Here is a 25,815-nt window from a genome sequence, read left to right on the forward strand (position 1 = left end):
ACATGTACACAACTTTTAGGCAAAGGGGACGGTGACGCGCTTTGTATTTTCACACTTTAAATTTGCATTTTGATGTTGTGTGTTCTGCCACCCATGAAAATTTGATGTGCTTGTTTTTAATGAGTGAACACAATTTAACGTAATTCTGGATGCGAGCATGGACGTATTGTTTCCACACTGTTAAGACGTTTCGGTCAGTGCATATATCAATACTCCCGAGGGCCAGCTGCTTGGTGGCGAAGCATCAATGAAGAGATGCCTTCTTTAAACAAGATGTTCGTGTGTGGCAGCAACAGAAACATTCTCAATTTCGAAAACAACTTCCTCTCAACCACGGAATTGATTGAGTGCATAATGACAGCACTGCGAGTGTAAATATTAGATGGTTTTAGTGACAAAACAATCGCAATACATGTATTGTAAGATTGCGGGGGTGGGTGGTTAAAACTTATTGTTCATAAAAACGATTTGACGTTTTCGGGGTTTTGATGTGTCTTACGTCTAACCCCTGAATTGACAGCACATACGTAGGTTAAACCCCAGATGGACATGCATTTTTGGACCTCTCTGAATCCAACAAACATTTCTAAATTATGGATTTAACGCCAGCGGTGAAACCTCAAATGTTTGTACCAAAATATTAATATGGCTACTGGATACGCGGAAAAAAAATGTGTGGTGTAATATACACATGTATAGTCGAACTCCTTTATAGGACATGTATTCTGAGATCCCGGCCCACTACACCCCTTCCCTGTCGATCAATATAACCTAAAGGCGCTAGGCAAGCACAGCAGGGAAGAAACGAGGCGGATCCTAAGCCATTTGGCTGCTGATATCAGCCGAATGAGCCCCGTAAATATACGAAGATGCCAATCTGGAATTCGTGGACATGTAGAGCTTTCGCGATAATGCAGAGTTACTGTTACTATTTTATGACGGTGAATTAAATCACTCAAAGCCACGTTGTTGTTGTTTTTTAAGGGGGCGGGGCTTCACGACAATCGAGGGGGGGGAGTGATCCCTCATTTCCCATCCTTAGATCCAATGGTAATTTCTCCTGAATTCAGTGAGATCCAACGGCTGGAAGTGTCTCTCAAGTTTGATATTAATTGTCTGACTCGATAAACCGTTTACTTTATAGCAGTTCGTAAAGTATGATGAGTAAATGTTTAGTATTATCAATCCGGTGATGGAGCTGTTATTTTAAACTATATAGTAACTGCCCCATTTTTAACGCCAATAGAACACCATTTCACCCGAGCATTTATTGTTCTATTTTTAATGTCTATAGGACAACGGCGCATTAAAAAGAAATGTTTCGTTGCGTGTTACTGTTTCCATTGTGTGGGTGAGGTTTGTGACTGTAACCTGTTTATTAAGGAAACGATTTCTTTGATACCAAAATAATGGAAAATAGAGAACCCATGCATGAAGCATGAAATAATAGTTTTAGGCTTAAGTAATGTAGAACATGAAGCGATAATTGCTGTTTCATATTACTCCAAACCAGTCCATTGTTTTATAACACATAACAATGACACTGACTCCTAATGCAGTGAGATATTTGAAGCAGCACACCGAGGCCAGTCTACAAGTGCCTCTGACATGTTGAGTGTCTTTACACTGAGGATAAGCGGATACAGCCAAGTAAATACATGTATGGAAGAACGTCGCCTATTCTGTTTGAAATACACTTGAAATCCCGCGTGATGACTGACGTACGTATAATTTAGCACAATACAAAAGGCTCGATGATGGAAATGAAACGACTGCTTTCTGTTCGGACCAGTGTGTCACAAATATAGGCCTACAGATTGGTTCAACACTGAGAAACAACATGCAAAGGACAGAGACCTGGTTTAATAAGAACATTTTCTCCACTCGCACATCAAATAAATTAAAAATAAATTAAAAATGTACACACGCTTCAAATAATGAGGAAATCCACTGTAGCCTTTTGTAAAAAAAAACCCGCTTGATTTGACTCGACTTTCAAATAGCGTTTAACATGATAAAACCATTTTGAATTTCAGAATATGTGGTTTATAATCAGTATCCAAAGACAGTATCCAAACATGATACACAGTGTCATGTTCACACTTTCCGTACAGCAGCCATCTTGTTCTTGATACTAAACATTCGTAACAATCATAATGGACACTATACAAGTACCTCGTATACCTACAAGATGGCTACGGTGAAAAGAACTGATGTAGGCCTACATGTGTGCCAAGTTTAAGTTTACAAAGCACTCAGATTAGGGAAACGAGGCAATATTTCAAACATGACAACGTTTTCGGATTATTTGCGTCCGTCTGATGAACATTGTTCAAACATAATAGGCCTACAGTTGTACACATTCAACATTATTCTCAAACTAAAACAGCTAGCTGCTGTATATGTGTACCGAGTTTCCGAATTAAATTTGAAAATTTAAGCTCAATAAAAACAAACGGAAACACAAATTTTTCCTTGGGTTAAAATTGTAGATACAAATTATGGGAATTCTTTTTAAGAAGAAAATGAGCTGTAATTCCAATTTCCCCATTATACTCTTGCACTTAGACGAAATTCAAATGATCATGGACTTCAAGGGCCCCTGTACTCCCCTTCGGGCCAAGGATCCGCAAAAGAAATGTTGCTCAATTTCTTACAATAATAGCCTTGGTGATAATGTTAAACCCGTTCATTATGCCCCCTCGAAAACATCACTGTGTACACACGTACATGCATACATTGGTAGTTGCTCTTTGGGCATGTGAAGAGACGATACATATGTAAGAATACAAAAGTGCATGAAATGCGATAAGCATTGGACTTTTCTTGTTAGAAGTAAGACTCTGAATGAGCATAACAGTCGTTACACATGTAGGTCTATATGTTTTGAAGTAAGACCCTCAATGATAATAAAATCGTTATACAGTACATGTTAAGTGATGTTTACCTTGGACAAAAATGTGCACCCACTTCAATGGAACGTTTAAGGACGAAAGCAAAATTCCTCGTACACTATGTTCGTGCACATAATTTGTTTTGAGTAAACAGTACGAAAACTTAAAAACTATACTCTTTCTCCAAACTCTGAAAAGAGCTCAAAAGTATATAAGTAGATTGTATGGGGCCTATATAATTATGTACACCTAACACAAAACAGATCGATACTTGTAAGCTTTCATCTGAACACCATGTTATTAATAAAACATCTATGTCTCCAATCGACCCCACACCCAAAAAATAATCGATTGTTTGGGGGTTCTTTTCGAACTCATTTGTACTAGGTGTAGGCCCCTGCAGTGCACAAAATTCATCACATCACAGGTTTACAATAATGAATGCATTTTTTTTTAAACAAAAGGCTACCGTGACTCGTGATTTCGATTTTGAACGATAAGACATTTGATGTGTTAAACTACACAGACTGAGTTGCTGCATGTCAGTTTTAAGCTTTAACAATTTTGGTAAGAGATTCTGCAAATTTCAAAATCTGATAAAAAACACACATACATATTACGACTCACACGCCTTTACGTCGTTCACCCAAAAAAATAAAGAGTTACATTATTAGGAATTTGGAAAGTTTCCATCGTCAAAATTGAAATGTGCAGATTTCTATACTCCTTTTTGTTTCTTTATCTGAAAATAAACTAATCATCTTAGAAAATACATGTACACGTAGGAAGAATAACTATCATGATATATTAATTTTAGATTTTATATACATCCAAATTCTATGTATAGCTCGATAAAGAGAGCATGCGTATGATGATGATCTGGAAAAACACACACGTTTTACTGAGGTTGTCAAATTAGAGAAAAGACAATTGAACAGAATCCGGTGCATTCTGGCGAAAGTGCAATATAGGTTATCATTCTGAACTGTCCAAAAAAATGACAAATGCGAATGACTCAATCAAGAGAAATTACATCATTTCAATGTACAGTCGACTTTCGTCAATACAAATTGGGCTGGACCTAGCCAAATTTCTTATCAGAATTTTGTATGGAGAGGAATATCAGTCCCATTCAATGTGAATTCAATGCACAGATAGAACCAAGGTTTCATGTTTGCTCTTTGCAGAATTTGTGTTTGTACTGACGAGAGTCGACTGTATGTTAATTTATCGTTTGCCACAGTATGAACGTAAGTCTGCCCATGATGTAGAAACTGTGTCAACAAAGAAACCATTTTTGTACGAGAATGCAACAATTTGTGTTGTTATAAATGTATCTTCAGTTTTGATCAGAAATGTATGCACTGCCCTACATTGGACCACAAAGAACCAACATTTACAAGTGATACTACAAAACTTTCGGCAGTGTATTACTAAGTTCGATTGAGGCACAACACTTTTCCCATGGTTATCTGTTGCAACGAGCATTCGAGAATAAAGTAGAATGCAGTACCCAACGCCACTGTTTTCTCCATATAGCATAAAGATGGGCAGTTACAAGTACTGCAAATGCATGTGTACGTTGAACAGTGAATATCATAAAATGAGACCGAGTCTCATTTTCAAATGTCAGAAGAAATCGCGACTCACAATAGACTTGGTGCACACAACCACCAAAATGGTGTCATGATACTACAATGTACATTCTTTCTAGAGAATATATTAACTTTGTGTTTTCTATGTCACATTGGGAAGGACGGCAGATGATGACAACTGATCAGCACCTTCCTCCTGATGTCCCTCTGCCAACCAGTTCATACACTTGATATCGGCCTGTGTAGTGTCTCGCAGTAGATGCGGCCTGTCTTGCTCCACAGATCTCTGCTTCTTTTCTTTGCGTTTCTTCTTGCTCCCTTTGCTGGACTGATGATAGGAGTGGTGAGACTGTTTGCCTGCTGGGTCGGCAGCTGGAGGCGTGTCTGCTGCCTCTATCGCCCCCGACTTCTGCCAGGGGGACGGGTCCAAGGCGTAGGAGTTGTCACCTGCCAATCCGGTCAGGCCTATTTCAGGAACTCTGCGTTCCTGTTCGTTTGTCCTCTCATCTGAACTTTGGCGTTTTACCTCTCGTTGACGAGTCTTGTGTAATTCCTTGTTTCCACGAGTTGTTGTCTTCTGCGGGTGATCCTGATTTGGGGGGAGTCGAAAGGACACACCATTCGGTACGAATATATCAGGTAAGGTTGTGTCCGCCTCTTTAGTCTTGGAGTGCTGGTGATGTTGATGGTGCGGGTTACGATGATGATGTGAGCCGTGTTGACTAGCCTTGCTCCGCGGCGATTCCAGCTTGGACAGTTTGCGAACGACCCCATCGGTGATATCGTCCTGCGAATTGGAGGCGTCGCTGTACCCGTGCTTCCCGTCCCGTTTCCTGCCGTTCGTCAGCAGGTCCGCGTTACACGACACCGATATAAAATCCCGCGAGTTGTCGCTCTCTTCAAAATCGTCCTCATCATCGTACCCGTACTCGTAGTTTGGCGACTCCTCTCCCGAGATCTGCCGCCTTGGATTGCCCATCAGGGCCGGGCAGCTCTTGGACAGCGGTAGGCAAGTGTCCCTGGTTCTGGACGGCAGGCTGAGTGACGTCCGCGACGTTCGGTCGTGGTGTTCGGTACTGATCTGTGACGACGAGCCGTTTATTCGTGGCAGTACGAAGCTGTCCGACATGGAGGATTGGTTCACCTCCAGTCTGCTCTGGCCTTTCTTAGGTTTGGCCCGCCACCGTGTGCTCAAGAATTGGGTGTTTCTCGCCGTGGCCTCGTCAGAATCCTGGACCGATGCGCAGTCATTCGTCCCTGTGCATCTCCGATGGGCATTGAGGGGAGGCAGAAACACGTCTTTCTGCCGGCCGTCGACAACGGGACTGTCACTGAGACTAGAGCCCTGTAGCATCATCATACATCTGCAATCTTTTTTAAACTGTGAATAGTTAGTCAAGTAACAAAAGCAATTTCATCCATTCCACAATATTGTGATGTTGTTAATGCAGGCTTATTCAAAGTAACTCCTCGCTTGTATAATTATTGTCAAATGCCAATCAACAAGATGCACCGAGCCTCCATAATTATGCACAGTGTTTGATGAGCTTCGCGTTATATTAACGAGAAGATATCCAGCTAATCGGCCATGATATAGTTAGTTTTGAAATCAGCATTTCTTAGGCTCCCGTGTATTATTATAACCACGGAGCTTTGCGTTTGCTGAAAGGTCATGGGAGATTTCCTCACACATTCCGGCCGATTACTCCCTGTTCGTCCGCCGACACTAATCACCGTTGAAATCGCATAAATTTCGTCCGTCACAATCGTCAGAAGCTTTTCATATCATCCCAACAATTACTCGTGCATGCAGCAGTATCATCCTTGTATCATGGATGTGCATACCCGCAACGATAAATATAGAAATCCTGGATCATAATAGCTGAGTCATTTATCTGGATGTCGCCGTGCGAAATATGATAACATACCGTCACTTTGTTCCCGTTTATGTAAAAATCCAAGTTTATCGTCGACCTCTACAAATTTAATCTACATGTATATCCATGCGATCGCAACGGTGAGTTCCACGGTTGAATGAGTACGAGTCCTCCCTCTTGGAGACGAGACGCTCACCCTAGGTTGCTGCACTCTGCCCCCGTCCGCTATGTCGACTGATCGATCACAAACACCAAACGGCCGTGTTACTGCCACTCTCTCACTACCTAAAACACAGACACATTGAACAAAAACAAAAGCATATCGACTCGTTACGGCAACTCGTCACAAAAGTTCACACTGGTGCGAGGAAGATGGAGATAGAGAGACAAGACATATGTAATTCCCGGCTGTGTGCACTCACATCAAATATTGATAGTCAAATGAAGATTGTGTTGATTGGCCGTCTGGGGAGGTCGAAGGCGATCGATGGCGTAAGCAGCTCGGACAATGGCCTTGTTGGCATTCGTTGGGCAATTCTTTTCTTCTTATCCCTTTTGTCCTATCACAAAATGATGGCTTTTGTAAAGCAGTGCGTATGGGCAGAAATGTACCCGGTGGAGCGTCAAACTAGAAGAATGCTTATCCGCACTCGTTACACAATCGCTCATGCGCGCATGCGGAGGAGTGGTTAACGATATGCTCATATTATCAGCGTTTCCTAAGCTAGCAAGATTAGATTAATCCAGTTGTTGGGATTTTTATTCGCCCTTCAAACCAACGTTTATTGAGGCATGGAATGTGGGGCAGTGTTAAAGCGGATCGTCACTATCTTGGTTGAAGGTTCGGCATGACACAAGACAGCCCATTCGATTCCCTACCGTCAAAAATGGTCCTCATCAACGAGTTGGCTAATACAACAACTGAAGTAATCATCCAAATACAATAATAAGAAGCCAATCAAGGTCAATCTGTCAAGTTTCTGTTATTCAGTGGTTGAATGATAAACGAATATAACCAGTAATATAACTTGAGGGAGTTAACATTTTAGGCAGTCGTGTAGTTTAGGACCCAGTTCCGTACAAATGAACGAAAATGCACTTTTATGTTTGGGATTGAATACCTAAACATTTGGCTTTGATACAAGTAGTTTATGTGTTTGGAATCATCTAAACAGTTCGCTAAAGAAATAAGCCATATATATAGCTGATATTCAACATGATGATGCATATCAGCTATGGCTTATTTTTTTTGTGGAAAGAGGGCAGGGTTTTTGTTTATGAACGAAACTTGTAAAACATAGAGGTGTCCTAAACTACACGACTGCCACATTTTATTCCAAGTAATTTTTAGTCGAGATGGGCAAAACAGCTCCTGGACGATCGAAGTGTCCACCAGTTATAGTATAACAAGTCATGTATATTAAAGTCAGATTCTGTATAAATAGAAATTTAAAACACATAACATATATTTTTCAAAACCTTTAAGCGATGTGTTTTGCTATTTTTTAACGGTTCACGGCTCATGTTTTTCTTATTACATCACTTCAGCTGGTATTCGTTTCTGCTCTTTGGAAACAAAAACAACACTTCATCACAGTGCTCTCAACTTGATATCTCGTATGTTCTCGCGCTGTACCTTTTAAGTGCTCATCCTAATTATATCATCGTAGAAAACACCTGCTCGCGATCATCCAATTCTACCTTTCCGCAGCACTGTAAGTGATGGGATTAATACTCAATTTCGCACTTGCCGTGTGAATGGAATATTGCACAGAGCAATGGAAAGAGTAATTCTAGAAGTGCATATATCTCGAAACGCTTTTACCCACATTTTTCTTTTTTAGTCATCGATTGAGTAAAGGGGTCTGGCATTCCAACCAGTACGACTTGTGTTTGTAGAAATAATTATGTGCTTATGATGATGTACGTGAACTACATTTACTATGCAAATCGACTTTTCAAGTCTCAAGGTAACTTCCAAAGGGATTGAAATGAATTAGAAATTCGTGGTTTTCCGGCGAATGTCTGGCACAAAATAGGGGAAAGACAGCGGACGATTAAGGACCGATTGTTGTCGGTTTTTCTCCAATGATCCGACGAACAAAAAAAAACAACCAAAACATTTTCCTGAAAGGTACATAAGACCATTTGCCTTTTGTACATTGTTTTCCTTTTCTTGAAGCAACAAAATTGCTCAAGCGGTGCATGACAACTGAATGGTTGAAGTTTCAGCTCAGTGGATAAAACAGAGAAAGCGTTTGCACAATTGGAGGGTCTTATAACTGGATTCCGTTGCTAACTGCGGGCACATTTTCTTAAACCACCTTCAATAATTGTTTTCTTCCGAATTTTACAATTTCAGGCGGAATAAGTTCACAGAGTATTCGGCATCAGTCCTGTCTTCACTTTGAGCGAGGAGCTTCTCGTTAAATCGGTAGGTATCGTTTCCGGAAAATTGCAAGTGTTCTTACGTGCCTTTATAGGCCTAAGCATCATTCGTAGTATGTGAAGTTACTAAGATGTAACTGAAGATGGGGGAATGGTGACAGTATTGATAGTTGGACAGACACATCATTATTTTGTACAGTCACACTTGGATGGAGTTCCGAATGTAACGACTTATAGGAAATCCGGTCTCACGTCTAACATGCATCCACGCCCTCACACTTACCAGTATTCTCTCATTGTTTTGTGTATACGGGCAATGCACACGGAATTCATTCCGCCTCGAGGCATCCTCCCCGTCCCAATTTCGCAGAAAGTATCGACCAAACGCGAGATTGGAAAGACATCTTCGAGCACCTTTTTGTCTTCTGTCGGGCTTCGTGACTAAACCTCTCAAATAAGGGCTTGAACTGTTGACCAACCGTCTCGACTCCATGTAAGTTGCAATCGAATCGACCGCACCTTCACGTCAAGTATTATTCACTGCTCTTTGCTAGATCTAGTTCTTTTGTTGACTATTAGACTTGAAATCAAGTCGGTGTTTGCAAATGATAAACACGATACACAGCGCCGTGCTAGTATTGGGTCGCGCCCACAGATAAAAATCGACTGTCTACAGCGACTTGTCCTCAAGTCTATTTGACTGTACGGAGTGTACAGGTGGAAAACGAGCGCGTTCTTGTCATATTAATGGCCCCCATTAACGGCGACAACATGAGGCAATGTGCGACGACCTTTAGATATCTACGATAACAATATGCCATATATTGTTTAATCTTATTTGTGTAATATGATTTACCGATATCCCCGTTGCTTTAATGTAGCTCACATTCCGATATTGCCTAGGAATGGACCAGACAAGTCGTAACATCATGTTATCATTTCAACCTTTGACAAACAATGTACATGTAAAGGTTTGAGGATGTCTGATAATGATGTCTTGTAATGCCAAATAAGGGTGGGTTCTTGTTGCCAGCTGACCGAACCTTAAAGATATAAAGCACGCGTGCTATATTATGAGTTTCACAACGTAAAATAGAATCGTTTTAAACTGTCATTTACCTATTATAATTCAAGACTTATTCACTTTTGAAACGTGTGAGAAATCGAACGAAAATGCGGCACACGTTTAGTCGTGAAACGGTTACTTCACAAATTTTGAAATATTTACGGCCGGACAAAAATTTAGTTCTCGGAAGGTACACGTGTAGCCTACACTAATTCCCGCCCCGATCAGTATCGGAAATGTATGGACCGCGAACCAGTCACCTCGATAATTAAGCAAAGTAGGAAATTACATGTATGTCAATATAATACTGACTGAAAATACATGTGCGTCTTGCCTTCTCATTCATCATCACAAAAAAACAAATATCCATGCCCGCACATGACCACAATCTTGTAATTCCTTACCTCAAACCCGTACGTCTATACAGCATTCCACTAGAAGTGTTATCGAGATATGGGCCGGGAACCAAGCTAATATGTTGAAATGCAACGGTCTATAAATATGATCGTGCTTGTCTTTCCTCATCGCACTGAGCTGAGCTTACGACACACACAAAGCATCCCCAAACACAAATTGTCCCTGGGGGACAAGACACTGGTCGTTGAACAAAACTCACCGTGTTAGGAAAATAATTATGGATTGACGTCATGGTGACGTCAATCACACAGGACCTTCATTTGCCAAAGGCCCATTTTTTTTTATCATCGTTACATAACTCCATCATAATGAGGTACAAAATGTATACAGGACTGATGAGTGCTGCACAATTCTTATCGTCATACTATATGCTCTGGAAGAGCATCTGGTCGTGTTTCGCCAATCTCTCCTAATCATTACTGCATCATTAAATGACTTGACATTAAGAAATGTATAAATAAATGTATGTATTTAACGGTGGTGAAGAGGTGGTTTCTTTGATAAAAATATCGCAACCCGAACAATAATTGTTCAAGGTGGTACGTTGCACGTTGCAATGATGCACGTGATTATCATCATTATAGGTTTTCTGTGAGGTGCGCACCAAGGTGAGACGAACGTCATTTGGAAATCATTATACAACTGACCTCCGGGACACATTTTTGGTTGCGGCTATATATACCTGGATAAGCGTTACTATAGTCACGTTTCCTGAAATCTTCAGAATTTGTTTCAATAAGGCCAAACAAAAAGTCTCCGGTTTCTGGTATGGAGCTTGCACGAAAAGTGGTGCGGCGACGCGTTTTGTTTGTTTTTTACCCTACTTTTTTTTTCTTCAAATGTCGGCTGATGTTGCAGATAACGCTTCGATCCCCTTCAGACTCTCAATAATATCTTTCAGAGTGGAGCTTGAGGTGACCCCAGTAAGGCCATAAGGCTTGAGAAGTCTGCACCAACTTACGGTCTCGACCAACACGAACATTCTTCAGGAATTTTGATAGTCAAGACAAAAATCAGGGAAAACGGTAACGTCAGACCATACGGCGACATCGACATCGTGCATGTGCTGCCAGGCTGGTCATTAGTCTGCTCCCTTACATATTGCAATGATTAAAAAGCGTTTAAAGGTTCCAGATACACGACCATCGCTCCCTCAGTCTGGCTGATTACCAAATTGTAACACCGTGTGCAAATGGTGCCCGACTAAAATAATTTAGTGCAAAATATATGGGAGCCCAGAGAGGCCAAAACAAAGCTTATATCCGATCGTAACCCCATCAAAAAACACGTTAAAATGTGCAACATCAGGATTCCAGTCAAACCAGTGAGTTTGGCGGTTTTGAGACATCATCTTACATTGAAAAAAAAAACCTTTTTAAATTGCCGACGCGCATGGCTACGGCGACGCGCGCGCATACCAGAAACCGGATACTTTTTTGGCCTAAAAGACAAATATTTCAAAAAATGATTTAATACTAGATTTAGATTGAGTTTATGTGTGTCGCTGCATCAGTGGAACAGCGATGGCGGTGACCGTCGGACACCAAACTGGTTATGGGTATAGATCCTTACAGTCAGAATAACCTACACGACCAACACGCACAGCACGTCTTAGAAAATATGTTGAACACGTGGATACATAGAACAATCGTGCATGAGTTACTAGTTACATGTATTTATCATGCCCTTGGTATAATATCTCATTCATGGTTCACCACGGGAGAACAAAGGTTCCTTCAGTGCAGTTTTGTGGGCGAGTCCACCACATCCCGAGTCCGAGTCCGAGTCCCAGTCCGGACTCGAATCCCACAATAGCCCGAGGTGTCGGCTCGGAATGAGTGGGATATACAGATATTAATATAGGTCAACTCCCCGACCTCTTCGTGTGTATTGAAAGAGATAGTTCCCCAAAACCGTGTCAAGATTTTGCAAACGAACTAAACTAATTATAAGTACATTGTTTCTAGTGCATTTCTTTCGCCAGATTGTCAATAATTTAGAAATATCATTGGGCCTAAGTTCGGCAGGGCATCAACCATCTTAAATCCACTACAAAGCTGCTCTTGGCATAAATTCTTCCTCCTGGGGATGTGAAAGAGTTATGTTCACAGCGTACATGTACGTCCATTTGAGAACGAGGTGAGATGAACCTTGGGAACGTATTGGAGTCCTACATGGGTGGACGCTTTTGCTCTTACGGTGCTGCAAGTGGTGGCAAGAATGTATGCTTATTATGCGGCCTTCATGAAACATCAGAGAGATGAGTTCCGTAACCACCATCTCGATAAAAAAAAGAGACTTCAGACATAGGGAAAATCATGATTGCAATATCCCTTTTGGACCACCATGCCAGTGGCAAAAAAATACGCGAGAGGCCGTCAGATTCAGTGGCCTCAGTACATAAAAAGACCGAAAACGAACTGGGATGTCAGTCTTAAAGGTTTTTTTATTGCTCGGTTCTGAAGTAATGACCGTAAAGAGTAATTTCATGCACGAGCACCCCATGAAGGTTGTACAGCACAAAATTTATATCCTACACTAGCAGTAGAATTAGCCTCGAATCAGACACATGTTCCGAGAGAATACTCACCTCAGTCTAACGAGAAATTCCTAAAGACGCATCCTTGTCAAAGAGCCACAATAACAACAACTCGCTGTCATTGCTAGGTCATGTACATTTGTATTACGTTGGCATACACACCTTGCACTTCACGATGTCTGCAAATTGTCAGCGTGCAGTCCCCTTTCTTGTCATGACCATCACGTGGCTGTTCACTTAAACCATGGAGGAATAAGAACATTCTGCCATGCTCAAACACACCAGGCATGGTGAATATTTCACACTATGACATGTCTGGGTCTCCCACGAAGGCAACGGCTACAATTTCAGAAACTCTCGTTCCGACTCGGTGACTATCCGGCTTGGTTTACTGCAAGTTCAATGGCGTGTTCCATTTCGCAGGTGCTTGATCAAATAGGTAATTAAGTGCCTCTAGACAAGTTTGGAGCAAGCAAAGGGGCACAAGTTCATGTATTTTGCAAGATCTAACATTTGTCCACACTAGTTCGAGTTGGGGAGGAGGAAGGGCCGAAATCTGACACCAGGTGGCGTTTTTCATGATAAAAAAAAAAGTTCAGGAAAGAAATTTGTCACATAGACATTCACGTTTTAAGTCCATACCCGGCAGTTTCTACCGTTATTATTTTCCATTTTTAAGAAAAATAATAGGGTGTTCCATTACTATCTCTACAATACTTTGATTGAAGGTCATCCCGACTTATCTCTAGCATACCCAGCGTGGGCAACATTGAAAATATAGAGTTGGCACAATTCGGGAACAATGTGTTATTATTCACCTATGTGTTATTATTCAACCATGCAAGACGCATAGCTTCAGGTTTTTTTTTAGGGCCATTGTGGAAGGTGCCTTTTTTCCTGGATAACTGCCCCTATTTGGTGTTGCCTCCCCCAGTTTGAACAGCGTTCCGTCGCCCATGCTTTGACTTGTGTAACGCGAGAAACATGCAATTTGCTCGGCACAGTCTTCAGTAGCAAAAGTAGGGAACAATGGAAACACGTGCATTTTTATTATTTCCAACTCATAAATAACTTGTTATGCGTTTAGAATTTTCGGGTCATTGAAACTGCTCAAAAACGTATATCAATTTTTAACCGATTTCGACTGCACATGGTATAATGACGGGTAGTTTCCATGGTGTGAATACTCATTATGATCGAACAGCCTGCATAATGGCCAACATACACGCACGCAATAATATACCTAAAGCTACTTTCAGAACCGTCCCAAACCCAAATTCATCTCATCTTAAAATCAATGAAAACTCACTGTAATATATCACATTAATCAATGGTTTAAATTATATATGCATGTTTACCGATGTTACAACGTACAGTCGGGCCCCTTGCTACAGCCTGCGCTCGAGTCTCAATTATATTTGAGTCTCAATCTTGCAGTTCGATTGTTTGTATTTTGAGTCAATTTCCAAATTGATTTCGTTTCAAAAACAATCTACATATTCTGAATAAGGCACACTTAAAATTCTTGCAAACTCAAAATATTCTGGACAAGAAAACACATTGACATTTAAGTGTCATGCAAACAACGTTTAAAAATCAATCTAATTCACAAAGCATGACAATACCCGCTCATTTTATGGCCTCTTGGGTATGAAGCAAAATTTACGACATTTTTAATAAGCATGCTGTGTGGTGTTGTATACACAAACATGTGTCTATTCCAACAAAAGCTCGTCTCGCTTTCGACAGCTGTACAATTGCATCGTTTGTCCATTTTAGTCATTTGCGTCTGTGCCCTTTTCAGCTGAACCCCCTGCACTCTTGTAATTGAAAGCTAATTATCTCTTGTCCATTATTGATGTGGTCAGTATATAGTGGCTTAAAAAAATAGTCAGAACGATTAATTTTTGACGGGTGGCTGGTTTTGCGAGGGCAGGAGATGAGCTGAAGGCCAAGTGACTTTTTATGCATTGCTATTTTTGCTTTGGCCATGGTGGTGTAATCATCATTCCAGCGAAGGCCAAAAAAACAAACAAACAAACAAACACAATTGGTCCCATGTCAGACCAAAGTTCCGGGAATTGATGCGGCGATCCTTTTTTTTTTTAAAGCTCGAATTGCACAGACATGGTGGGCACTATTTTGCTCTTTTGTGTTCTCATATACCTTGGTGTCCTCTATCATTTGCCTTGGTGCCCTCCATCATCTGCCTGTGCCCTCCCCATTCCTTTGTGCTCCTTGGTACGAAAATTTGAGGCGGTGCGGCAATAGTGGGCATTGTTGTAGCTATCGTTCGTTCGTACCCACCCCCTGCACACAGGGCGATGGGAAGGGCTGATGAGCTTCACAGAATCTTGTGAGGGAAGTGGGGATGGCATTCTGGGAAATTTATCATGACCTGTATAATTGTATAAAGCATCTGGCTGAAGTTGTTGGACAATTTTACACAACGTTGGGTAAAATTTAAACACAATTTTAAGCGTTTTGAGAGTGTACCAAGCACACTCCGGCCCAGTGAATGCTGCAGCGAGGGCAGACGCCAAAGTGAGTGAATCGTGGAAGGCATGCCTTTATATCCTAATAGGATTGGCTCCCATCCCATAATATTTCCAGGGGTGCGCGCGATCCAAGGCGCCTCGATAATAAACACGATATGTGTAATAATATGACATGTTGAATTTACAACTGAGATTAACCCAGGTTGGACTCCGTTGTCAGTCGTAATGCAATGAAGACGTCGTCCAACCTGGGCTAAACTGAAATATGTTTTCACTGAGAATTAACAAATGTTCTTTATAACAGCTGTACTTTACCGGCCCAAGAACAGACCATCTATGTGTTCCATTCCGGTTACAAAAAATTACAATACCGCTGTGAACACCAAAAATCACAAGTGAAAGACCGATAACAATCGGATCATCGCTATAAGTGCAAAAGGTGTGTCGAGTTGACCGACCGCTGAGCGGGAGAAACGAAGCCACGACATAACTCAAAGAACATTTACATTATTCTACATTTCAACAATTTCTACCACAATACCACAGTGCACTGCACGACGAAAAAGTTGACATCAACAAAACGGTAAGCTAATACGAGAATAGAAATTAGGCTCGTTCCAATTTCGTCGACCAGGCCCCTAACTAGTTTTAAAGGAGTTATCGTAATACCTTCATGATGAAAAAAAAAGCCAAACAAGTCGTACACTTGACAATGTTACTCGTTTTTTTTCTCCCACAATTTTATTTCCTTGAAATTCATGTTTGGTGGCATTTTCTTCGAACTGAGCTTGTTATGACTGATGTTGTTTCCCACTTGTACACCCTCAAAGAAATACTTTTTGGGATTTGTAAAACGTCCCTAAAAAGTCCCTTTTCTACAATATTTATTTCAGCCACACTATTACTATAATATAGAAAGAGTTTGTTTGTAAAGCGAGTAAGTTTACGACTTTTTTCTGTAAATTTTTGTTGGCCTCGGTCTTAAAGATGCAGTCCTTAAAAGATGGTCCTAATTGGGGGAAATGACAAAACAATTAAGCATTTCTATCGTTTCCTCTTTATTTTGTCTCTCTCTCTTCACCCGTTTATTGTTGTATAGAGGTTTTCACAGTCCCACCTGTAGAGGCTTGTTTTTGTGTGCGTGCGCGCAAAATTTTAAATTCAGTATGCATGCCAAGTATTAACAACCCATCTATTAGAAAGGATAACGGCTCCTGTCGGACACAAAAGTATCAGCAAAAATCATATGTCACGAGAATGGAAAAATCCATCTGCCATCTTTGAAAATCCGTCATCTCGGAGAAAGAAAGGGACTGCCTCCTCCTTCTTTTTCAAAAAGCCAGGACGATATTTGTTTACTTGCAATTGGCCTATAACAGCAAACTGGTCTATTATGGCAACTCAGCAAGAGAAGGTGTTTTTTTTAGCCCAGGTTGGACTCCGTTGTCGTAATGCAAAAAAGACGTCGTCCAACCTGGGCTAGTTTTTTTTAGCTTTTGTTTTAAAATAAATTACTTGAATGTAGTGATTAAAAAAAAAGGTATCAGAATTTGTACGATATCCCCCACCCATTATTTGTCGGATCTTGTTTTACACCCGACACTGCATCATTATCTTTTTCTTTTCCGAAGTTGAACCTAGCTGAGTGTTATTTTGTAGATACTGATTTCTGTCATACTGTGACAAGTGGTTCATCACCATGACCTTGTATTCGCTTTAATACAGCTTAATTACAATAATTAAAGGTTGATGTAAAAATGGCAGAATATACATATATCAGTTGGGCTTACTGACACTGTCCCAATTACCTCTCACATTACCTAGGTATCTCTTTCAAGTATCTCTTTAACTGAAACAAAGATGCTATGAGTTCTGGTAATGAAGGCAAATCCTGTCTGGTGTACCTCTTATTAGTGGAAACTTTTCCTGTATATCGATCGGTTTCGTAAATAAATTTTGCTCGTCTTCGGATTCACGTTGTCCTTTTTAACTATTACATTCATGGGGTTCAAGGTAAACTTTCTTTTCTTTGCTAGCCATATTTCAAATATCTAAGGTCACAGAAAATCCACATAATGTCTTACATTTGAAAGGACTCGAGCATTTTTTAGGAACGTAAAGCCTTTCATTGAGCAAAACTTGTGAGGGATATGACAGTAGAGGGCGACATACAGTTGTGCACTGCGTCAGCGCGCGTGTGGTAAACAATATTTTAATAGTTGACAGTTCTCACATGCATCATACACGGAAAAATGAACTAGATACGAAATGACAGAAGAAAGGGAACAGCAGCGGAACGATGGCTGACAACGCTGAGGCTGGAAATTTTAGTTGTAAGTGCTGCAAATCAACTGAAAATCTTAAGACATGTTCAAAATGCAAATCTGTGTTTTACTGCAGCAGAGAGCACCAGCTTCAAGACTGGAAAAAGCACAGGCGATACTGCAAGAAAATCTCCCAGGATCATCATCAAGAAGAAGAGTCCATGGCTGACCTCGCTCGAGAGGCTACCGTATCCAAACCCATGAAAACGAACTCGAGGTCTGCTGCAAATCATAATGGTAGGCCTAAACAAGACAACATAATTCCAGTCATGCCAGTTGAAATGAACAACCTATGTGTTGAAAGTTCAAATGAAACCGCAAAAGCGAACTCTGAGAGCACCACACAGAATGAGAAGACATTTACGGTCAATGAAAAGAAAACCTTGAAATCATGCTCTACCGTCCTTAAACATGAACAAAATGTTGGCCATGAACAGAATGGGTCCCAATCTTCACCCAATTACGACCCCCGGCCATTCATCCAAACCGACTTCCCACATCCAAAATCAAGAGACGGGGACACCCTAGCAAGGCATGCTGCAGTCCATCTGCAGAAGAGTGGCTACTGTGTGCTAGATGGTTTCCTTAACCAGGAACACAGCCTAAACGTCTTGCGAGAGGTCAAATCAATCCAAGACAGCGGTGTTCTAATCGATGGCCCACTGAGTGGTGGGCGTACGAGCAGCGAGAAGTCCAAGAAATTCACCAAGAGGGTCATACGGGGTGATAAGATCACATGGCTGCAAGGTCAGGAAGAGTCTTGTCCAAGGATCAACTCCCTGATTGCACAGATGGACGAACTGATCCAGAGACTGAATTACTTCCTTCAAGGCCAATATGCCATAAGTGGGAGGACAAAGGTGATCAGATTAATAATATTATGGAGATTAATACACAGAATAATTGTTCCCAAAGAAGTTTGTACCCAACAGCATTTATGGTAGTTGAAATGATCCTGACCGGAGAGATCAGTCATAAAGGCCCCCCCCCCAAAAAAAAAAATGGTTCTGCTTCCGGTTTCCCTATCTACCCTATTCTGACAGCCCCTACCCTACATTTTTTATGGGGAAAACAAGAAAAAAACACCCAAAACCATCAATTTCCACCTTTTATATGAGGAACATGAGGTGATGTACTCCGTTGAGTCCATCACTAACCATCAGGTGGTCATACATGAACTTTTACAATACGTTGAGTGAACAGTTCACATCCAATGAAATGTCACTATCTAATACCATGGTATAACAAGTGATTTTGTCTTTGTCATCATCAGGCGATGGTTGCCTGCTATCCTGGGAATGGAGCTGGCTATGCCTGTCATGTGGATAACCCTAACCGTGATGGACGATGTGTCACCTGCATCTACTACTTGAATGACAAATGGGACGTCACGGTATGTGACAATGTGGACTCTTTGAGAGGAACACACCACATGTACACATACTGGTTGGGTTCTGTATGGTGCAAATAGAAGTAGCAAAACTTTTATTTCTGAATTTGCACAATTTAAAATGGCCTTACTGAGTTTTCCTCCCATTTGTAATTCTACTCCATATATTTCTTCAGACTTCTGAGCAACAGGGCTCGTGCACTTTTGATGAATCTTTGGTTTCATGCTAAACAAGGGAAAGGGGGGGGGATGTCTTGTGGTTTGGAGTCAGTTCACCAGTCTAATTTTACGTTAGAGACTGTCTTTACACAGGGTGAAAACAACTCGGAATTGGGAACAAGCTTTATGTTACTGTTTTTGTCCTTTGATGGTTCACAGACAGGTTGCAGTGTTTTAGTCAAGATCTTTTCAAAGAACTCACACAAAATCTAATATCATGGAAAATCAGATCTGAGTCAAGCTTTACACATGTATGTTCAAGTGCAATTAAACTGCATCTACAGGGTGTCCAGTTAAACGAAGAAAAAACATCCTGTCTTGACAAAAAGGACATTTTACATTGTAATTATCATTTTGCAAATTTCTAAAAGACTCGGACAAGTTATAAATATAAAACGATGTATAACAAAACAATTGTCTGTTGTAGTCCATGGGTTTTGTACTCCCTCAGGGGCAAATGGCACCCTCTGCTTAACCTCAGGTGCCATTTGAATCCCTCGGGCATATAAAAATACACGATGGACTACATCAGAGTGGAGTGGACAATTGTATATTATTTGCATTTAGCTAGGGGACAAGTGAACCACCTTGCTTGCCTCTCTGACCTTTCTTTGATGTTCTTGCAGTCACAAGGTGGCTTGCTGCGGTTGCTGCCTGTGTCAGGAGGCCATGTGGATGTGGAGCCACTCCTGAACCGCCTACTTCTCTTCTGGTCCGACCGCCGCAACCCACATGAAGTCCAGCCAGCTTTTGATATGAGGTACAGAAAACAATTGTGTCATTAGCTTTTGCTTTTGGAGCATCTTTCAGAATTAATTCAATTGAAGTCTGTGTGGACATGCGCAGGAATTATGTTATCAGTGCATATTTACTTCCATTAGCAGTTCTAATGTGGGTATTATTTCCTATGGGTATTGGAACTTTTTGGGATGGGGCATTTTTGCAAGTATAATATTTAATTAAAAAAAAAGAAAATAAAAAAAAAGAAAGGTAAATAAAAACAACAACATAATTCACATAATCAAACACATGATGAGGACATCAGCTGTTGTGGAATTCCTGGGGGAAAAAAATCATTATTTGCTGCAGCAAACAATTTTCTGTAAGTTTTTGTGCTTGTAATCTTGAATGGTAGTCAATTTTATTCATGTGTTCCAATGTCCCTGGAAGGTATGCCATCACAGTGTGGTACTTTGATAAGTCGGAGCGTGAAGAAGCCAAAATGGCTCAGCTGAATGAAGGTAGCAGTAAATTGTTCATTTTTCTGCAAGTTGTCATCACTGTTTGCACGTTGCTCACAAGTTGCTGCTGCTGTTATTGTCACATCATATGACACACACATCAAATGGGGCCAGGAATTTACCATCATGTTTAACAGTGCTTCTCATGCTGTTGTTATTTTTTGCCATTACTTGAACACCCTAGATCATGCCTGATGTAGCCATAGGTTTAGGGTATTCAAATAATTGCAAAAAACAATGTCCATCGATGAAATGCTATTATAACATCTCATACATATTTATCAGCAAAATAGTGCTTCTTTCATTAACCCTAACAGAACTCAACCCATTAAAGTTCAACAACAGGTTTTGTTTAAATCTGTTGGGATAGGTACAGTACCCCTAAACTGATGGTCTTTTACACTGGGGTTAGCATACCTCCAGAAACTAAGTCCAACAGTGTGTGTGTACAATTTCCCATGTGGGTGTTGGAATTTGCCAATATGGGTATGGTTCCTAGTAAATCAGGCTGGGGAGTTAAAGTTAATTGATGTCCCAACACATAGGAAGGTAAAAGGAGCTTCTCGGATGCACACACGTGCGACGCCGGAATATCGCCCAACTGGTTATTAGTACTGGGGAAGTAATACCCAAAGATTACACTCCCAACTTCATGTATGCAACCGTTGTGATTGCAAGTGAAGTTGCTGGTGGAACCATACTAAAACCTTCATGACAGATGAATAATGAAACTATATGAGGTGTAATGAAACAAATGCAGTATGGTTAATTTTGGGAAAGAAATGCTAAATTCTTCGTCCCTTGGTGTTGGGATGTACTCAAATCAACCAACACCTTGGAACCAGTAATTATGCACTACCTCCCCTCAAACCATGTTGTACTTGTAAACTACAAGTGACTGGCTCCCATTGCACTTTTTGCAGCATTTTGCGTCACATACAGTCAGCACATCTACCATTCGGGAACGTCTCAAAAGTCGGAACGTTCCCGTTCCATATGGAATGTTCCTTTAAGGATTGTGTGTTCCCATCGGAAGCGCGCTGTGTACCAAGCGTGTTCCCAACTGGAACACGCCATTCCTGAGTAAGCCTGCACGCGCATAGACCAAGTTTCCCACGCGGGAACACCTGGCATTCCCGGGCTGTTCCCAGTGGGAACAATGCATGTTCCAAATTGAAACAGGCGATGTTCCCCGATGGAACGTTGCAAGCGTTCTGACCTTTGAGACGTACCCTTACCATTAATTAATAGCTTCTCCAATATTTTATTACCAACACCACCATGATATTTGCCATGACCATCATCCCACAATCAGCATTTTAAATTCATTAGTATACAAGTATTTGTATTTGTTCAAGTGGTGTGGTAAAACTAGCCACCCAAGGTGATCCATTGAGCATTATGTTTTTCCTAGGCGAAGCCGAGGGAAATGGAACACTCATCAAATGTTCATCAGCTTCTTATGATGCGCTTTGCATGCGGGGTTTGTAGGGGATGAGCACCTACCATAGAGAGCTAACTCGATGTACACAGTAATGCCTGATGGGCGCATCCATGTTTGTACACAAACCTATGGAGAACTAGAAATTTTGTATGGCTTTTGTACGGCTATTTGCATATCTGCATTTGTATTCCATACTGGTGCGTTATCGAAGCCGATACGCCCCAAACCGAAACGCACGATCAGCAAATGAGCGTGTCATTTTGCTCTGCACAAACAGCGCAACACGTGCGCGTATTCGCTGCAGATGCTTTTTGCCGTGACGTTTTTTTGAACTGTCATGACGCGCTGAAGTTGTTTGCGTATGTTCTACTTGCGCGTTGCATGTAGAGTACACTTTCGAAATTTAATCCATCTAATTTCATTATGTTCTACAAACACGCACATGAATTCAAAATGTCTCTGCGCCCAGGACGGCTTCAAAGCATCTCCGCGCGCAAGAATGAGGAGTTAGCGCTTTAGTAATTTAATATAGCTCTATGGCACCTACCCACAGATTTAACCAAGTAATCTTCAAGAGCACTTCAGACTGTTATAGCTTTACCAGCAGTTATGCAAGAGACAGCAGAAAGTTAAACTCATGACAACTTGGCACTAAAACCCTTGCCTAGAAATTATTTGTGCTTTCCCTGCTAGCATGTCCAGTTGCATACAGAGCAAATAACCATTATCGTGCTTATTACTAAATATGATTTTTTGTGTTAAATCAACTAACAGCTAGAATGTAAAATGCAATGTCTTTAAGGTCTTAAAAGTCCTATCCCAAAGGGGACATGAAATTAATTTCACAATTAAAAACAAATTGCACTGTTGAGAAAATATTTTATAAATTTTTGGGGGTTTGGTTTTATTTGTTTAAAGTGCACTTTTAATATTTTTTTGAAGTGTTCATGCTATTTCCTGACATGCTATTTTCGGGTCATGAAACAGCTTAACACTAAAGCTTCTGCATATTAGACATGGCTACATGTACACAGCTTTGCTTATTAATATGCAAATTACTCTTTGCATTAATACCAAAGATGTTCTGAAACACCCTTAGAGATGTTAATACAAAGACTGAAAAAGGAGAATGAACAGGAAACAAAGGTGCAATTCGACGTGTCCGTTCAACAGGGTCATATTTCCTAAAATGGCATTTACGCAAAACGCGAGGTTTAGAACATGTAGAAAGACACAAGGTCATATCTCGCTTAAAATAACCCCGATGCATACTCAAAGTCAATGGACGTCAAGATACGACATTGTTGCACAGAACATATTCGTGCGAGATACGACTTTGTTGCAGAATGGAGTTACGAACTTGTTGCATTGACGCGACAAATTCAAAAATTCAATCCCAAAATACATTGCATAGATCCTTTAGATAATCTGTGCACCTCTTTACAGACATGAGTAAGCTGCGAGGTGAGGTGTCTTTGCCTGATGTCAAGGAACAGAAAGAGAGAAAAGACCACATTGAAGAGGAGATTCAGAAGAAATCCAGTGATGCAGTAGCAGGCCTCTCTTCAGCTGAATTACAGGTATGATACTGTGGAATATTCGCACCCAAATACTTTCTTTACTATTCTATGAGCTGGTTCAAGTTCGTATTTCACCCAGTCGAATTTGAAGGTTTGCTAGCCTGTAATTGGAGTACAGTCATATCACAGTTTTCTTACTGTGTATATTTTCATGAATTGAAGGATCAAAGTTTCGTACACGTTGGTTTTTCTTGTCAAAAGCCTTACTTCCCATAGTATTGGAAAAAAGAATGCTTCCTATGTCAAAATGAAGTTGAGTAGTTTTCAAGGCAGACTCATATTCTATGTCTGAGAATCACTTGGAGCTTGTGTCCTCCAGCACGTTAGTTTATTGCAACATAGTCCTTTCCATGTAGAACCAGAATCCTGCCTATAGACCTTTATCATGCTGCCACCATTTCAGTCATGTTCCCTGTATCCAATAACAGTATTGAATGATATTTTTTTTGTGCAAAAAGGAACCAGAGTATTGTCCTTCCAGCCTCCCTTTGGTTACATTGATTTGAATGGGAAAAAGTCAAATGGCTGCAACATGATAATGGTCTATTAAAGGATCTTGATTTCTGAAGTGGACATACAGAAAGACTGTTGTCCACCACATCATACATAGCAAAATGGCATTTTCGAAGTAGCAATTTGGGTCTGATACATGAACACGTGATGCCTTACATTAAGAACACAATGCATGATGAAAGTTTGTTAAATTAGCTATTCACCCGTATTCTGTTTTTGTCATATTTTTTTCCCATTTAAATTGGACTCAGGTAAAACAACAAGTTCTTGTTTTCTTGTTTTTTCATTTTGTCTCAGGCACTGTCAGGCATGCTGGAAGGGCAGCCCGACCCACGAGCAATCCTGACTAGCCACGGGGTGGCACCCACAATACAGGACGCCCTCTTGTGTCAGCTGAAGGGGATGAAGTAATATGCTGGAAGGTAGCAAGAAAATTTACTCTGGACACGCGGCTTCCGCAATATAAACAAGGGGAGGGGTGGGGGCTGGACTGGATACCCTATGACAAATGGGTTCCCTTTCAAAGCAGTCAGCAATAAGCCTCTGTACTGATGACATCACACTTTGTTTACACTGTGCACTTTCCTATGGAGCCAGTAGGGGCCCACGGTCCACTAAGCACTTTCAGCTGACACAAAGTGTGACTTCATCAGTACAGAGGCTTATAGACACTCAGAGAATAGGTGGTGCTTTTCTTGGAAGCATATACGCCTAGATTTTGCCAATAGGAAAGTTATTTTGCCAAAACAATAAATATTAATGGAGTGTGTTGACAGAACAACAAATAATAAGATAGCATGCATTATGTTTTTTTGTGTCTATTACCGTCTTTCAAACAATGATTTCTGTATACAGAGACCATCTTCAATTTACCTTTCACATTCAAAGTCATGGAAGGGAAACTAATTATTCATCAGAGATTAATTTGAACTCTCTGCATTCAGTTTATGCCTAAAACATATGTTTCTTGATATTGTTGCACTGTTTTGTGAAGTTTTTTATAATTAAATTTCCCAGATGGTGGACTTATTAATTCAGCGCGCTGTGATTTCCTTCTTAATAAACATGTTCAGTTGTCTTGACCTTAACAGATAATCTGAGACACTAATTTTTGTTTCTGGGGTAAAATCCTTTTTCAGCTTGCCCCAATTTTTCTTTACATTTCACCTCCATTAGAGAGTTTGAAGCAGCATGTTTACAAATGTATACTTTTTTTGTTTACAGTACCGGTATATTATGTTTATATCTCAGTAATATTCATTTTAAAAAAATGCTACATTATTATCAAAGACTGAATTGCTCATAAATGTAAAAACTGTGGATTCTGTTGTATTTTCAACCAAACTAAATGTTGGTTGCCTCTAATCGCATTTTTTAAAATGGGCTTCAAATTTAATAAAAATCTCTGTGATATAGAAGTACTGTGATTGTGATGTCAGTTAATTATGTTACATGGTCAGTTAGTTAAATGGTTGGTGTTATCAATTGGGGTGTGGTTAAATATAAACAAATAGATTCTGTGTCATCACAGAACCTGGTAATCCTGCTGCCAAGGTAAACTTTCCCATTTGGTTTATTCATTTGAAAATGTTTCTTTGGAGGGCAGCAAGGAGGGCATGGGGAAGGCTCCTATAGGTTTGTGCTTTAGGAATCTGGAATGGAATAATTCCTAAATCCGAATTCCTGTTGAATGAGGGTGATCAACGTAGGAGAAATGTACAGTTGAATATAGTCGGATAACTCCTCCATACCATAAATTAAATTCTTCTTTTGATCTACTTCGTCAAAAGAGGGAAGCAGTCCAGTGAATTATCATTATTAGACAAATTA

General features: G+C 40.6%; 2 protein-coding genes across 4 annotated transcripts; one reads left to right on the top strand and one right to left on the bottom strand.

The window, feature by feature from the left end:
• Positions 1 to 1,841: 1,841 nt before the first annotated feature.
• On the bottom strand, positions 1,842 to 19,873 carry LOC119736643. 3 transcript variants are annotated; one of them, XM_038210675.1, is made up of 2 exons: positions 19,813 to 19,873; positions 1,842 to 6,651 (listed from the first exon to the last, which is right to left on the bottom strand). In XM_038210675.1, the coding sequence occupies exon 2, from the start codon at positions 5,847 to 5,849 to the stop codon at positions 4,632 to 4,634; it is 1,218 nt and encodes a 405-aa protein (XP_038066603.1). In that variant the 5' UTR covers positions 5,850 to 6,651; positions 19,813 to 19,873; the 3' UTR covers positions 1,842 to 4,631. The 3 variants fall into 3 exon arrangements, with proteins under 3 accessions (XP_038066603.1, XP_038066590.1, XP_038066596.1); XM_038210662.1 differs by lacking the exon at positions 19,813 to 19,873 and adding an exon at positions 9,038 to 9,304; XM_038210668.1 differs by lacking the exon at positions 19,813 to 19,873 and adding an exon at positions 6,789 to 6,878.
• On the top strand, positions 17,494 to 25,403 carry LOC119736633 (egl nine homolog 1-like). Its single transcript, XM_038210650.1, has 6 exons — positions 17,494 to 18,458; positions 18,872 to 18,991; positions 19,834 to 19,967; positions 20,378 to 20,448; positions 23,339 to 23,472; positions 24,283 to 25,403. The coding sequence occupies exons 1-6, from the start codon at positions 17,574 to 17,576 to the stop codon at positions 24,394 to 24,396; spliced, it is 1,458 nt and encodes a 485-aa protein (XP_038066578.1). The 5' UTR covers positions 17,494 to 17,573; the 3' UTR covers positions 24,397 to 25,403.
• Positions 25,404 to 25,815: the final 412 nt, after the last annotated feature.

Source organism: Patiria miniata, unplaced genomic scaffold (genome assembly GCF_015706575.1).
Source record: "Patiria miniata isolate m_02_andy unplaced genomic scaffold, ASM1570657v1 HiC_scaffold_10, whole genome shotgun sequence".
Lineage (NCBI taxonomy): Eukaryota > Metazoa > Echinodermata > Asteroidea > Valvatida > Asterinidae > Patiria > Patiria miniata.

What these genes read in the sequence shown, in the direction of transcription:
- LOC119736633 (XM_038210650.1), top strand. Translation starts at nt 17,574, where the DNA reads ATGGCTGACAACGCTGAGGCTGGAAATTTTAGTTGTAAGTGCTGCAAA. An exon ending in ATGACAAATGGGACGTCACG is followed by an intron (nt 18,992 to 19,833) that starts GTATGTGACAAT and finishes ATGTTCTTGCAG; the next exon opens with TCACAAGGTGGCTTGCTGCG. An exon ending in TCTCTTCAGCTGAATTACAG is followed by an intron (nt 23,473 to 24,282) that starts GTATGATACTGT and finishes ATTTTGTCTCAG; the next exon opens with GCACTGTCAGGCATGCTGGA.
- LOC119736643 (XM_038210675.1), bottom strand. Translation starts at nt 5,849, where the DNA reads ATGATGATGCTACAGGGCTCTAGTCTCAGTGACAGTCCCGTTGTCGAC.